This window comes from Dipodomys merriami, unplaced genomic scaffold (assembly GCF_024711535.1).
Source record: "Dipodomys merriami isolate MVZ:Mamm:240054 unplaced genomic scaffold, mDipMer1.0.p SCAF_114, whole genome shotgun sequence".
Classification (NCBI taxonomy): Eukaryota; Metazoa; Chordata; class Mammalia; order Rodentia; family Heteromyidae; genus Dipodomys; species Dipodomys merriami.
In genome coordinates this window covers 1,330,045-1,344,666 of record NW_027202427.1, presented here as the reverse complement: position 1 = coordinate 1,344,666, position 14,622 = coordinate 1,330,045, and the positions used below count along the sequence as shown (strand labels likewise).

The following is a 14,622-nucleotide window of genomic DNA, read 5'->3' as shown; positions in this document are numbered from 1 at the left end:
GGAGTTTTCAGAGGAGCCAGGAAACGGAGGGGGGGGGTAGTTAAATTGTCACGTGGATGGTCACACCTGGGGGGGGCCCTGTGCGGACCCTCGGGAGGACAGAGCGCCCCAAAGGGGCCACCAGACCCGGTCCCGCTTATCTGACAGCGCTGGGATCGGGGAGTTCCGGAGAGATCCGGTCACAGGTGGGAGCGCAGCGCGCAGGCTGACGAGCCAGCCTGTCTTCCCAGAGCTCAAGCAAGCCGGCGCTGGCTTCGTGGTCCCATTCCGGCTCGCCCCAGCTCGGCCGGGGAAAGCCCTTCACGCAGGGAGGGCCCCCCCCCACCCCCTCGAGCTAGGGGTTCGAGGTCAGCCTGACGCGCGTGGCGGCCGGGTGCGCTAAAGCAAAGGTGGTGTTGGCTGTGGCCGCGGGAGAAAGACCACGGCGGGGGGCGGCGCCGCCCGGGACGGGGCGCGCGGCACCCCGCAATCGCCTGGAGGGTCACGCGCCCGCGCCGGGGGGAAGCGGGCGCCCGCCCCGCCCCTGCGCGCCCCGCGCCCTCCCCCCGCCCTCCCTCGGTGACTGGGACTTCCTCCTCCTCCCCCTCCTCCTCCCCCGGAGCGGGCGCGGGCGCGGGCGGGGAGCCGGTGCGGCGCCGGCGGCGCGGTGTGCCGGGTGCCGAGTGAGTGCCCCGCGCGCAGTGCTCCGTGTGCGTGCGTGCGCGCGCGGGCTGCCATGGGAGGGCTCCGGGCCGCGTCCGAGCGCCCCCAGCCGCCGCGGCCCCGCTGACCCCGGGCGGCCCTGGGCACACACCTCCGGAGCCACGCGAGCGGGACCCTCAGGTGCGTGCGAGGCCGCGGGCGGGGGCGGCGCCCGGTGGAGCCGCGGAGGCGGCGGCGGGCGGACCCCGGGGCGCTGCGGCGCCCTGCGGCGGGGGCCGCGGGCTCGGACGCCCCGGCGCCGGGGAAGGGGCCGCGCCTGGCCGGCCCCGGAGCACGCTCCGACTGTGGTGCGCGTCCCGGAGACTCGGCCGGCGCGCCGGGTCCCGGAGCGCGTCCCCCGCCGGCGCGCGTGGCCGGGCCGGGCCGGGGTCGGAGCGAGGGCGGCGGGGCGGCGGAGGACGCGCGGCTCCGGGGCGCACGAGGCCCCGCCCTGCTCACCTGGGCCCGGCCCCACCTGCTGGGCGCGAGGGGCGTGGCCTGGCGGCTCCGGCGGACCCCGGGTGAGCTCGGGCGGCGGCTCATTCCTGGGATTCCTGGCGCTCCGGTCCTCGGCGGGGCCTGCCCGGCGCGTGTGAGGGGCGGCCGGTGCGGGAGCGCGCCGAGCGTCCGCGCGCCCCGAGTGCGCGCCGCCCCCCGCCTTCCCTCGCGGGGGCCCCGGCCGGCCCGAGGCGGGCGAGGCGGCCCGGAGCCGCCCGGCGGTGAGTGCGGGGACAGCCGGCCGCGCCGGGGGGAGCCCGGGCCCGGGGGCCCGGGGCGGGACGGGCGCCGTCCTGCAGGAGGGGTGTTCTCGCCCCCGGCCGGACTTGGGGGCGGAAGAGCGTGGGATTGGCGGGGCGGCTCACCTCAGGCCGGGGTTCCGGGCGGGAAGGGGGGCCTCCGGGCCCGGTGGAGGGGTCCGGGTCGGTGTGGCAAGGCGTCCCGGGGATCGCGCGCCCCGCGTCCGCTGGGTCCTGGCCGGCGGCGAGCGCCGCTGCGTGCGGTTCGGCGCGGGGCCGCGCGGGGACGGCTGGGCTTGGGAAGGGGCCGCGGCTCCGACCTCCCCGCAGACTTCCCGCCCCGGCCGCACGCCCCGGCGCTCTTCCTTCCTGCCCGGGCCAGGCCTCGCCCGGGACTTCGCCGTTCTGTGGTCCCGCCGGGAGGGGACGTCGGGGGGTCCCCGGCTGGGTCCCCGGGCGCGCCGGCCGCCAACTTCGCCCTCGCGGGCGCCGAGCCCCGCCCGCGGGAGACGATGAAAGAGACGTCGCGTGGCTTTGATCCGGGCGCGGGCCGGGCTAATGGGAACCGGGCTGTCACCGCCCCGGGACCGGGGCCTGCTCTGCAGACCGGGAAGGCGGCTCCGGGCTCCGAAAACGGACAGGCCGCGGGGAGCGGCGCGGTTCGGATCCGGAGGCCGGGCAGCGGGCGGGGCTCCTGCTCCCCGTTACCCGCCCCTCGCCCCTCGCCGCCCGCTGGGGAGCTGAGGTGGATTTGGAGACGACGCCCTCCTCGGGGTCTCCCACCCCCGGGCAGCTTCGTGTGAGCCAGGGTTGAAAGGCGCCCTGCCCGCGGGGAAGGCGGCGCGCCCCTCCACGCGCCCCTCCACGCGCCCCTCCACGCGCCCCTCCACGCGCCCCTCCACGCGCCCCTCCACGGGCCCCTCCACGGGCCCCTCCACGCGCCCCTCCACGCGCCCCTCCACGGACCCCTCCACGCGCCCCTCCACGGGCCCCTCCACGCGCCCCTCCACGGGCCCCTCCACGCGCCCCTCCACGGACCCCTCCACGGGCCCCTCCACGCGCCCCTCCACGGGCCCCTCCACGCGCCCCTCCATGGGCCCCTCCACGCGCCCCTCCACGGACCCCTCCACGCGCCCCTCCACGGGCCCCTCCACGCGCCCCTCCACGAACCCCTCCACGGACCCCTCCACGCGCCCCTCCACGCGCCCCTCCACGGACCCCTCCACGCGCCCCTCCACGGATCCTTCCCCGCGCCCCTCCACGGACCCCTCCACGCGCCTGGTGACCGGCTGCCTTCGAACTTGGGCCGCCCGGCCCTTGCGCAGTTTTTCTGTCCGTTCCCCCCACCCCCCTCCACTCTGGGCAGCAGCCGCGGCCTCACTGGAAGGGAGCGCCGGCTAATTTTATGTTGACCAAAAACACAATACAATTAAGAAGACAATTCCTGCTATAAATACCCCGCGGCCTGGCATTCCCGAGCCTGTGCGCGGTGGACGCCTGGCCGCGCCCTCCTGGAGATTTAATAAGTTTGAGTTCCAAGTCCACTTCCTGGCGTGCTTTTTAATTAGCCAGAGTTGTACCTAACTCTGCACGCGGGGCACCGTCCCGGAGCCCAGGAATTAGGGGGACAAGATGCCTTGGAAGTGTTGGCTGTGAGGGAATTTATGACGGAAGGGTTCCAAGGTTTGGAAATGTTTCATAAACTTAATTCTTGGCACCCTGGCTGATTTAGAATGTCGTTTGCTTTCTGATTTCACTAGTGTGTGTGTGTGTGTGTGTGAGTGTGTGTGTGCCTGGCTGATTTAGAATGTCGTTTACTTTCTGATTTCACTACTGTGTGTGTGTGTGTATACCTGTACACGCACTCCTACTGGGGCTTGAACTTAGGGCCTGGCGCTGTTCCCTTATTAGCTCTTTATGTTCAAGGCTGGTGTGCTGTCACTTGGACCACAGCTCCACTTCTGACTTTTTTGGTAGTTAACTGGAGAGAAGAGTCTCATGGACTTTCCTTCCTGGATTGCGATTGTTTGTGCCACGATTCTCAGATCTCAGCCTCCTGAGGAGCAAAGATCACAGGTGTGAGTCACTGGTCTAAAGCTGATTTCTTTTTTTTTTTTTTTTTTTTTTTTGGGTCCGGTCGTGGGGCCTGAACTCTGGGCCTGAGCGCTGTCCCTCAGCTCTTCAGCTCAAGGCTAGCGCTCTACCACTTGAGCCACAGCGCCACTTCCGGCTTTTTTCTTTTTTGCTTATGTGGTGCTGAGGAATCGAACCCAGGGCCTCAGGCATGCAAGGCAAGCGCTCTACCACTGAGCCACCTTCCCAGCCCCTTCAGCTGATTTCAACTCTTCTTATGAACCTAACTTACGAAAGTAAAGCTTTTCCCTTTTAAATGTTCCTTCATGAAAATTCTTTTAAATTAACTCCTGATAGAGTCGGTTTTGTTAATTACCTATGTGACTGCCAAAACAAACCCAGGTTTTACTTTCTCTTTACAAGTATCTTTTCCCTCTAGAATCACTGTGCAGTTCATGGTTTTTCCTTTAATAAAATAGTGAGAATAAATAGTAAAAAGTATTTGGCAACACTGAGTATAACTAATAAAGTGATTTCAAGTTCAGGAGATAAGAGTCAAACAAATTGAATATTTAGGACATTGTGGTGTTTCTTTATTTTTTATTTTGTCAGTCATGGGGCTTGAACTCTGGGCCTGGGTGCTACCCTTCAGCTCAAGGCCAGCACTCTACCACTTGAGTCACAGCACCCCTTCTGGCTTCTTCTGCTTATGTGGTGCTGAGGAATCGAACCCAGGGCCTCATGCATGCAAGGCAAGCACTCTACCACTGAGCCACCTTCCAGCCCTTGCGGTGGTTTTTGACATACCAGTTTCTTGCCTCATTAAGAGGTGCTGTTTACAGGTAAAAGATTCTGGTGAGCCAGGTGCAGGCTGGCTTCAACTAACCACCAAAAAGCTGGAAGTGGAGCTGTGGTTCAAGTAGTAGAGCACCAGATGTGGGAGTTGAGCAGAAGGGGGAGTGCTGGAGGGCAAGCAGGCGCCTCCCCAGCCCTGCATGGGCTTTCCGTGGGAAGAAAAGACTGCATCACCAGATCTGGATGGTACTGTTGTGGTAGGAAGGTATACAGGAGACATTAAAACTAGGAAAACATCACCACCACCATTTCTTGTCTGGGATACAGTAGAATAGTTCTTTGGCAAAGAACCAAAGCCTTCTCGAATGTACTTTTTGAATCTCGTGCATCATGTCTGGGTAATTAGATTCATATTTCCATTATTCATATTTATCAACTTGGTAAAATTCATTTGCAACGCCAGGAACAGTCATTGCAGTGCTTGGGGGTGTGTGTGTGTCTTAGTGTATAAGTGTGTGTGTGTGTGTGTCTGTGTGTCTGTGTGTCTGTATCCATACAGGACATTGTTCTGCCTCTAACTATGTGTAAATGAATGTGCTTTGGGGGGGATGGTGTCTCTTTAGTACCTTTCTTTCTTTTGTAGTTTTACCTTTTTTTTCTTTTTTCTGTCCATCGTGGGGCTTGAATCAAGGGCTAGCACTCTGTCACTTTGAGCCACAGCACCACTTCTGGTTTTCTGGAGGTAAAGAGTCTCACAGACTTTCCTGCCTGGGCTGGCTTCGAACCGCAGTCCTCCCCATAGTTCAGCCTCTTGAGTAGCTAGGATTATAGGTGCCTGACCCAGTTTTACTCTTGGGCCATTTTGTGGTTTCAGATTGCCTCAGGTGTCGGTGTTGTTCTGAAGTGCTGGTGTTGTTTAGCCGAGAGGCTGTGTTGTGCCCTGCAGAGATGAGCATCCTCGCTTTCCCTGAGACTCGTCAGGTCTGGGTTCCAGGGCTGTGGGCCCCTGATTTCAGTATTGGTGAATCAACAATAGATACTCAATCAGGTGCCTGTGAACAGAAACACGTGCACAACAAGGCTGTGCACTCATCAGCTGGCAACACTGCCACCCATAAGGGGTGAAGGGACCAAATTCACGGTTGATGGATGCTTCGTGTAGAGCATGCCTGGCTGTGTGGAGGATGCGGGGTCACAGGAGTCAGTGACTGGCGTGAGCCAGTGATGCAGGGCGGCCGTTAGACTGTCTGGCCGTAATAGGTGCAGAGCTGAGCTGTTGCAGCTCTGGGGAGTTGGACTGGGGCTGCCATGGGAACTCTTCAGCTGGACCTGAGAGTCTGGGGAGCCTCTGCCCTTGTGATGGTTCCATCGCTCTGGGCGGGGGTCAGGATGCCTGTCGCCCGCCGGAACCACTCTGGGAACGCACTAGGGTACTCCCCACTTTTTTTTTTTCCTGTCAGCTGTGGGGCTTGAACTCAGGGCCAGGACGCTGTCCCTGAGCTTTTTCACTCAAGGTGAGAGTGCTCTTTCACTTCAAGCCACAGTGCAGCAGCTTCTGGTTTTCTGGTGGTTTATTGGAGATACCAGTCTCATGGACTTTCCTGCCCGGGCTGGCTTTGGATCAGGATCCTCAGATCTCAGCCTTCTGAGTAGCTAGGATGACAGGCGTGAGCCACCAACCAGAGCCTGGCTTATTATTTTTTAAAATTTTTGTTGGGGTTGGGAAGGTGGCTCAGTGGTAGAGCGCTTGCCTTGCATGCTCAAGGCCCTGGGTTCGATTCCTCAGCACCACATAAGCAAAAAGAAAAAAGCTGGAAGTGGTGCTGTGGCTCAAGTGGTAGAGTGCTAGCCTTGAGCTGAAGAGCTGAGGGACAGTGCCCAGACCCAGAGTTCAGGCCTCACGACCTGACCCCCCCCCCAAAAAAAAAAAAAAAAGGAAAAGAAAAAACCTCTTCTCTCGATTTCCTGTACAGTTCATTTTTCATCTGTAGAGCAGTAACCATCTTGTTGGCCCTTTGATCTAACATACAGTTTGTTTGTGACAATTCAGTCAGTTCACTGACAATTGTTTCCAACAGTATGAGCTTCTGCCTGGCACTGGTGGCCCAAGCCTGTCTTCGTGAGTGGCCACTCAGGGGGCTAAGATCTGAGGATTGCGGTTCAAAGCCAGCCTGGGCAGAAAAGTCCGTGAGACTACACTCTTCAATAAACTACTCAGAAAAAGCTGGAAGTGCGCTGTGGCTCAAGTGGTAGAGCGTTAGCCTTGAGCATAGAGGCTCGAGGACAGCGCCCAGGCCCTGAGTTCAAACCCCAGGACTGGCAAAAAAAAAAAAAAAAAAATCTCATGGACTTACCAGTCCCTAATGGCTTAGAACCTCTGAGTAGGATTACAGGCGTGAGCCATCAGTGCCCGATTTATAATCACTTTTTATACTAATTTTTTGAGGCCCTGTCACTAGGCAGCTCAAGTTGGCCTAGAATTCTTTCCTTCTTTCTTTCTTTTTTTCAAGTCTGTTGCTGTTCCACTTGGCCACACCTGTGCTTCCCTTTCCTAGAGCTCCAATCTCCTGCCTCCACCTGAGAGCTGGGATTCAGAGTGTGCTGCCCTGCCCAGCTCAACCATGTTTTGTGGGGAGGAGGCATACTGACCTCAGGGCCTCACGGTGGCTGGCAAATGCCCAAATAGTGACCCTCACACCTAGAGAGCCCACTCCTGCCTCCCAGCACCTGTGAGGGAAGAAGTACTCCTTGTCTCCATTTTACCCGTGGGGCAGAGGAAATTTCCCAAGACCACAGCGTTAGAAGGCTGTCCACCCCGTGCGTCAAGAGATAATCATCCCACAAACCCCGAGGCCTTTAGCATCTGCTCCTATCAGTAGCCGGGAAGCCTTTAGGCCTGCTATCAGTACAGCACCCGATCCAGCGGACCTTTTGTTTTATCACTGTTATCTCCCAAGTCTATTTGCTTAGTTCTTTTGGGCAGACAGTACCCGGTCCCTGCCCCCGCCCCCTGCCCCCTGCCCTCTGCCTGCCACCTGGGCTATTGTTCTGTGGCTTTTGTTCTCATCTCACATCTGCTTCCTACTGGGAAGCCTCCAGAAACTTGTGGCCTCACCCCTTGGGACAAGTCTTCCTAAGCAGAACTCTGCAACTGCGTGCACCTGTCAGGTCCTTCAGCTCTCCTCAGCCTCTCCTCCCTGCCCCTACTGCGGCTCCTTCCGCCTCCTAACAAGGGTTCCCAGTTTCCGCCAGCATGGGCTGGGGCTCCATTCCCAGAGCTCCTGCCTGTCCCCCTGCCCTTGCTTGACCCAGCATGACCTGGCTGGGAGAAGAGCTGGCAATGTTCAGTGTGATCCCGAAGAAAGGCGGAAGGCCGGTCAGAGGAGGTTGGGGAGAGACGGGACTGGCTGGGGGAGGGGCTTATGTTTGGCTTTTGGAGATGGGCTGGCTAGGCTGCCCTTGAACGTGTGTCTTCATGTCTTAGCCTCCCAAGCGTTGGCATTAACATGGGCCACTGTTCTTTGTGGAATAAAACCTTTGAAGTGTCTTCTGGGAGCATCACAGGTCTTTTTGCTGTCAGGGAACTCTCTTTCATGACAGCACACACAGTTTAATTTTTTTTTTTTTTTTTTGGTCAGCCATGGGGCTTGAACTCTGGGCCTGGGCGCTGTCCTCAGCTCTTCAGCTCAAGGCTAGCGCTCTACCACTTGAGCCACAAAGTCACTTCTGGTTTTTCTGGTGGTTTATTGGAGATAAGAGTCTCACGGGCTTTCCTGCCCTGGCTGGCTTTGAACCGTGATCCTCAGATCTCAGCCTTCTGAGTAGCGAGGATGACAGATGTGAGCCACCAGTGCCCGGCTCACACTGTTTAATTTTAAGATAGACTTTTTTCCCCCTGCTGGGGGGGGGGGGTGACCAGGACCTGTGCATGCTGAGCAAGTGCCCCTCTCTGGTGATGCCTTGAGTCCTCTCCTCTGTGTCTGGCCCATTTCCATTTTGTCCTGCGTTTTTGAGTATCCTTGAGATTACTGACTACCTTGACCTCCTTTGCCTTCGGCCTCCCCCGCATTTTCTTAGCTAAACTCAGTGATTGTTGGCTTTATTACAGATTGCAGTTACATGGCTGGTGCTTTACAGCTGGGCCTTAACAAACACATCTGCTCTCTCGTCTGTCCACTTTGAGCCGGAGATGCTTGGGAAGGGGGTGTAGACGTCACCATGCCTGAATCAGCAGAGTTCACCAGTCTTCTGTGCTACAGTCACACTTTGATGCTTTGCTTCTGTGAACAATTTGCCTAATTTACGGCATATGTTAAGCTCTTTCCTTGTTTTATATTTTTTGTTTTTGATTTTTGGGTCTAAAGCTCAGGGCCTGGGGCACTGTCCCTGAGCTCTGGTGTGAGGGCCAACCCTTGAGCCATAGCTCCACTTCTCGCCTTTGTGGTGGTTCATGGGAGGTAAGTGTCTCATGGAGTTTCCTGGCTTTGAACTGTGATCTTCAGATCTTGACATCCTGAGTAGCGAGGATTCCAGGCGTGAACCACCGGCGCCCAGCTAGGTTCAGAATTTTGAAAAATTTTTGTCCTTGAGCTTCATAAGAACTGTGGGCCAAGCATGGTATATGGTGTGTGTGTCAGTAATGACGCACTCGAAATCCTGACTCTGAACCCTGGTCTTGCCTGCATAGGAAACTGGTTTGGGTGACAACGCACAATTCCTGTGAGCTCAGCAAAGCTTTCCTGCCAGCCAGTTCTGGACCTGGCTGCGTTCTTACATCAGGAGCTGTTATTTTCAGTTTTGCAGAGAATAATTTTGAGTCAAGCTCTTGCTCTGTAGTCCAAGCAGTGCTCCTCCCTCGACCTCCCTGGTATTGGGATTACAGGCGCCCCGCCATGCCTGGCTTTTCTCATCCCTCGGTTGTTACTCGTCCCCCTTCTTTCTGGGTAAGAAGATCGTTTTTCCTTCTGGTTTGATGCTGCTGTGTTCTGCACACCCTGCCATCTTTGACTCTCCACCCGTGTGGACTGTGTTCCCACCTTCTCTTTTTTCTGCGCACCCTCGTCGCCCTCTGAGCCAGCGCCTGCGTCTCTAGCTCCGTCATTCCACCAGGCCACGCTTCCCAGCTCTGCTTTGCTCTCTGAGATGCTGCCAGGATGATTTGACCATGTGGACCAACCAGTTACTTCTTTGCTCAGAGATTTCCGTGGCTCCTTCATGCATGTGAAAGCGAGCCCACGCCTGCCCTAGTCCCTTTTCCTCCTGTCCTAACTTTGGGAATTGTATGTGTGTGCCTGAGTGCGTGTGTGTGTGTGCACCAATACGGGGGCTTGAACTCAGGGCCTGGGCGCTGTCCCTTAGCTCTTTTGCTCAAGACTGGCACTTTACCATTTGAGACACAGTTCTACTTCTTTTTGGTGGAAAATTTGGTGGCTGAGTAGCTAGGGTCACAGGTGTGAGCCACCAGCTCCTGGTGTCCTCCACCTTTAGATCACTTACATTTTTGGCTTTTGTAGTTATGCTGTAATCTAAGGAAACAGTTAAAAATGCAGTCATATTAAACAACGTGGTGTTGTGGGCGGGTGGCGTAGCGCCCAGGAAAGCCCTTGCTCGGCAGACAAGGCAGAATCACTGTCACAGTAGGAATGGACCGCTTCCTGCCTTCCTGCCTGATGTCGCACCCCTGATCAGTGCTGGGTTCTGAGCGTAGCAAAGAAAAGTCTAGAGGCCCCTTTGAACTGGCCTGTAAAATTCCCGCAGCTCCTCACAGCTCACGGCTCTGGGCAGGGCTGCACCTGCCCAGTCTTCCCAGGCCCTCGGGTGCTCCAGCCCCCAGGGCGACCCCGGAGGAGCTGGGAGAACAGACAGGCCCGGTCAGAGTGTTTCTGTGACAGCTAATAAATACACCTCGGAAGTCTCAGCCTGATGTGGCCTTTTCTCTCATAGAGGACCTTTGTTTCCCAAGCTGGTGTTTATGGAGGATTCCTGCACAGAAACGATTAAATACAGACAAATAATGCGTGGATAGACGCATTCCCCCTTTTTTTTGTTCTGACATGAACAGCTTCCTGGAGATAGTTTACTGAGTAGACAGAACGGATTTCACCTTGTTCTCTCTCTGGACCCAGTCTTCCTGTTTGCTCAGTTGGGAAGAATTTTCTCCTTAGCAGATTGATTGGCATGCGGTGGAAGAATCGTTCTGTCGAGGACTAGAACGCTTCTCATATTGGTCCACGTGTAGGCCCCCATCTGTGTCCCCAGTACTCCGTCAGCTCCAAACATCTGAATTCTCTTTTTCTCTCCGTAGGCTCGGCCAGGAATGGAGACCCCACTGGATGTGCTGTCCAGGGCTGCATCTCTGGTGCACGCCGACGATGAGAAACGTAAGTCTGGCGTGCTTGTTTTCATAAAGGATGTGCTGTCCTTGTCTCCTGTGCTGTATTCAAACCACGTGCCTCTCACGAGGCTGGTAGTGTGATGTGGACCGATGATTTTTGGTGGCTTTTCACGGAGGTTTTTATTGTACCAGACACCTTTTTTGTTTGCGCTTTGCTGCAGAGGTGGGGGTGGAACCTGGACCAAGAACATTAGAGGCAGGCTCTCCATCGGTGCCTAGAACTCGTATTTTACCTGCTGTCTTGCATGTTGGAGCTCGCATGCTAACCTGTGGCTAGCTGTTTCCTTTGCAACTTCTTTTCAGAGATCTGGAAGGAATATTTTTTGTTTTGTTTTGGTCGGTCGTGGGGCTTGAACTCTGGGCCTGGGCGCTGTTCCTGCGCTCTTCAGTTCAAGGCGAGTGCTCTACCACTTGAGCCACAGCGCCACTTCCGGTTCTCTAGTGGTTTATTGGAGGTAAGAGTCTCACGGAGTTTCCTGCCCGTGCTGGCTTTGAACCGTGATCCTCAGATCTCTCAGCCTCCTGAGTAGCTAGGATTACAGGCGTGAGCCACCGGCACCAGGCTGGAAGGAATGTACTCTTTGTATAGTTTATTTTCAACATGTGTCTAGTGAGCATCACTTCTGCGGTTTTCATCCTTTGTCCCTCCACTTCTGCTTCTCCTTACCCTCCCTAAGACAGATAAATGAACAAACAATACACAAAAAGAAAACGAAAACACCAACAAAGATAAAACTTCTTGTTTCCATTTCCTGGAGCTCATATTGTATAAATAGTATTTAATGTGATCAGATGCACATAGGGCATTGTGCCTTTGTGTTCCTCTGCTAAGCGTATCCTCCTTGGTACTCATTTCCTTGCTCATGTAACTGTAACCCCTCTGTACAGCATTTTTACAATAAACATACCAAAAAAAAAAGAGTATCCTCCTTGGTCTCACTGTGTGTGAGTGTCTAGAGTCGTGTATAATTTATCATGTCCCAGTGTATTTTAGATCTAGCTTCTGCATATGAGAGAAAACATACAGTTTGTCTGAGCCTGGCTTATCTCACTTATATGATTTGTTCTAGGTCCATCCATTTCCCTACAAATGACATAATACTATCCTTTCTAATGGCTGTGTATAATCCCATTGTGTATAGGTACCACATTTTTTTCCCCCTCTAGTCCTGGGACTTGAACTTAGGGCCTGGGCACTATCCCTGAGCTTCTTTTGCTCAAGCCACAGAGTCACTTCTGGCTTTTTTCTTTTTGCTTATGTGATGCTGAGGAATGGAACCCAGGGCTTCATGCATGCAGGGCAAGCACTCTACCACTGGGCCACCTTCCCAGCCCCAGGTACTACATTTTTGGTTCCACTCATCTATTGCAGGGCATCTGGGCTGTGTCTACAACTTGGCTATTGTGAATAGTGCAACAATGAATATGTGTGTGCAAGTGTGTCCTTTTTTTTCTTGGTCCGGTCGTGGGGTCTGGACTCTGGGCCTGGGCGCTGTCCCTCAGCTCTTCAGCTCAAGGCTAGCACTCTACCACTTGAGCCACAGCGCCACTTCTGGCTTTTTCTGTTTATGTGGTGCTGAGGAATCGAACCCAGGGCCTCATGCATGCAAGGCAAGTGCTCTACCACTGAGCCACCTTCCCAGCCCCTGCTTTTTTCCTTCTTTTTCTGGATCTCCCCAGAGATGCTAGGCAAGGGTTCTACCCAGCAGCTCTGCCCTCACCCCAGCTACTTTTGAGAGGATTTTCTTACCATCTGTTCGGTATGCCAGCCACTATTAAGTTCAGAGCTCAGAACACAGGCATGGTGTTTTCTATCCTAATGCGATAATGAGGTATTGTTATGTAAGTCTGCGAACATTCATACCTCTTACAGATGGCACTGAACCTTAAGTTTAATGTCTTCTTGTAGATTTCTTAGATTTATCCAGGCAGGCTCAGCCCGACTCGTCTTTCTCTGCCCTAGATTAATTCTGTTGTGGCTTTTGTTGTAAATTGCTCTTACACTTTAGAGGTGATTAACATTCTCCCCAACACTTTCAAAAAGCCTGTGTATGTAATCTGATTTGGGTGTCTTGTTGCAAACACAAAAATATTCTTTCCAGTCCCTGAGATCAGCTCCCCAGTGCCTTGAAGTGACCTAAATGATTCTTTCCACTTTCCTTTGGCTTCTGGAGAATGGAAAACTTGGGTCATTTTGAGGATGTTATTCCAGCGTTTTGAAGGGAACAGTGCCTATTATGACTTGAGTCTATCCTACCTGAGAGCCCAAGGGTTCCTACGCATAGCAAGGAATAAAAGAAATGTCTCCATAGGACTCTGCGGGCTACAGTAAATAGTAAAAGGGTGGTTTTGTGATTGTACAATAGTCGCTTATCTGGGTGACCTGGGAGGAATAAATTTACTTAAAATAATCATGCCACAGCTCAGGAGACATTGATTTCATCAGCAGCCAGAGCAGTCCTGGAAGGTTCTTAATGAGAAGGCAGGCATGTGCTTTGCGCACGATGCCTCTGGGCGGCGATCCTCCTGGTGTTTTTCAGTGTGGGGGGAGCAGGGCATTTTATCCTGATGTGTTGCACAAAGCCTTGTCTTACTCTGTTTGCAAAATATTTTTCTTTATTTTTGTATCTCCTGGATTATAAAACCTTGTTGTGCTTTTATTTTATGTATGTATGTATGTATTTATTTTTGTATGCTGGTCCTGGGGCTTGAACTCAGGGTCTGGGAGCTGTCCCTAAGCTCATGACAGGCCCTCTACCACTTTGATCCACAGCTCCATTTCTGGCTTTTTGGGGGTTCATTGGAGGTAAGAGTCTCATAGGCTTTCCTACCCAGGTTGGCTTTGAATTGGGATTCTCAGATCTCAGCCTCTTGTGTAGCTAGCACTACAAATGTGAGCTACTGGCATTCTGGCCCTTGTAAATCTTTTGATTTCCTCACTTAGATTAAAAGCTATTTGTTAGCCAGGTGCCAGTGGCTCACGCCTGTAATCCTTTTTTTTTTTTTTTTTGGGTCCGGTCGTGGGGCCTGAACTCTGGGCCTGGGCGCTGTCCCTCAGCTCTTCAGCTCAAGGCTAGCGCTCCACCACTTGAGCCACAGCACCGCTTCCGGCTTTTTTCTTTTTGCTTATGTGGTGCTGAGGAATTGAACCCAGGGCCTCAGGCATGCAAGGCAAGCGCTCTACCGCTGAGCCACCTTCCCAGCCCCATCATGCCTGTAATCCTAGCTGCTGAGGAGGCTGAGATCTGAGAATCGCAGTTTGAAGCCAGCCCAGCCAGAAAAGTCCCGGTGAGACTGGTGTCTCCAATAAGCTACTCAGAAAAGCTGCAAGTGGCACTGTGGTTCATGTGGTAGAGTGCTCAACTTGAGTACATAGAGGCTTAGGGACAGTGCCCAGGCCCTGAGATCAAGTGCCAGTTCTAGCAAAAAAAAAAAAAAAAAAGCCGGGCTGGGAATATGGCTCAGTGGTAGAGTGCTTGCCTAGCATGCAGGAAGCCCTGGGTTCGATTCCTCAGTACCACATACACAGAAAAAGACAGAAATGGCACTGTGGCTCAAGTGGTGGAGTGCTAGCCTTGAACAAGAGGGCTCAGGGACAGTGTCCAGGCCCTGAGTTCAAGCCCCAGGACTGTTAAAAAAAAACAAACCTGTTTGTTAATGCTGTTTTTAACTTTAAAAAGTTGTCATTAAGTGGTTGTATCAAGGGTTACAATTCCCTAAGTCAGGTTATGAGCACAATGCTTCTAGGACATTGTCACTCCTAATTTGGCTCTCTCTCTTTCTCTCTCTCTCTCTTTTTTTTTTTGTTGATTGTGGGGCTTGAACTCTGGGCCTGGCCACTATCGCTCAGCTCTTCAGCTCAAGGCGAGCGCTCTTCTTGAGCTCCAGCACCACTTGCAATTTTCTGGTGGTTCACTGGAGATAGTGTCTCATGGACTTTCC

The 14,622-nt window shown here is 54.6% G+C and overlaps 1 protein-coding gene across 2 annotated transcripts in view; it reads left to right on the top strand.

The window, feature by feature from the left end:
• Positions 1–717: 717 nt before the first annotated feature.
• LOC138822708 (transcription cofactor vestigial-like protein 4) overlaps positions 718–14,622 on the top strand; it is an 83,422-nt gene continuing 69,517 nt past the window's right edge. Inside the window, exons 1-2 of one of the 2 annotated variants that reach the window (XM_070015578.1) lie at positions 718–822; positions 10,591–10,666. In XM_070015578.1, coding sequence (XP_069871679.1) covers positions 10,603–10,666 — 64 coding nt within the window. In that variant the 5' untranslated portion in view covers positions 718–822; positions 10,591–10,602. Of the gene's footprint in view, positions 823–1,326; positions 1,401–10,590; positions 10,667–14,622 lie in introns of those variants that run through there. The other variant, XM_070015577.1, reaches the window with a different exon arrangement.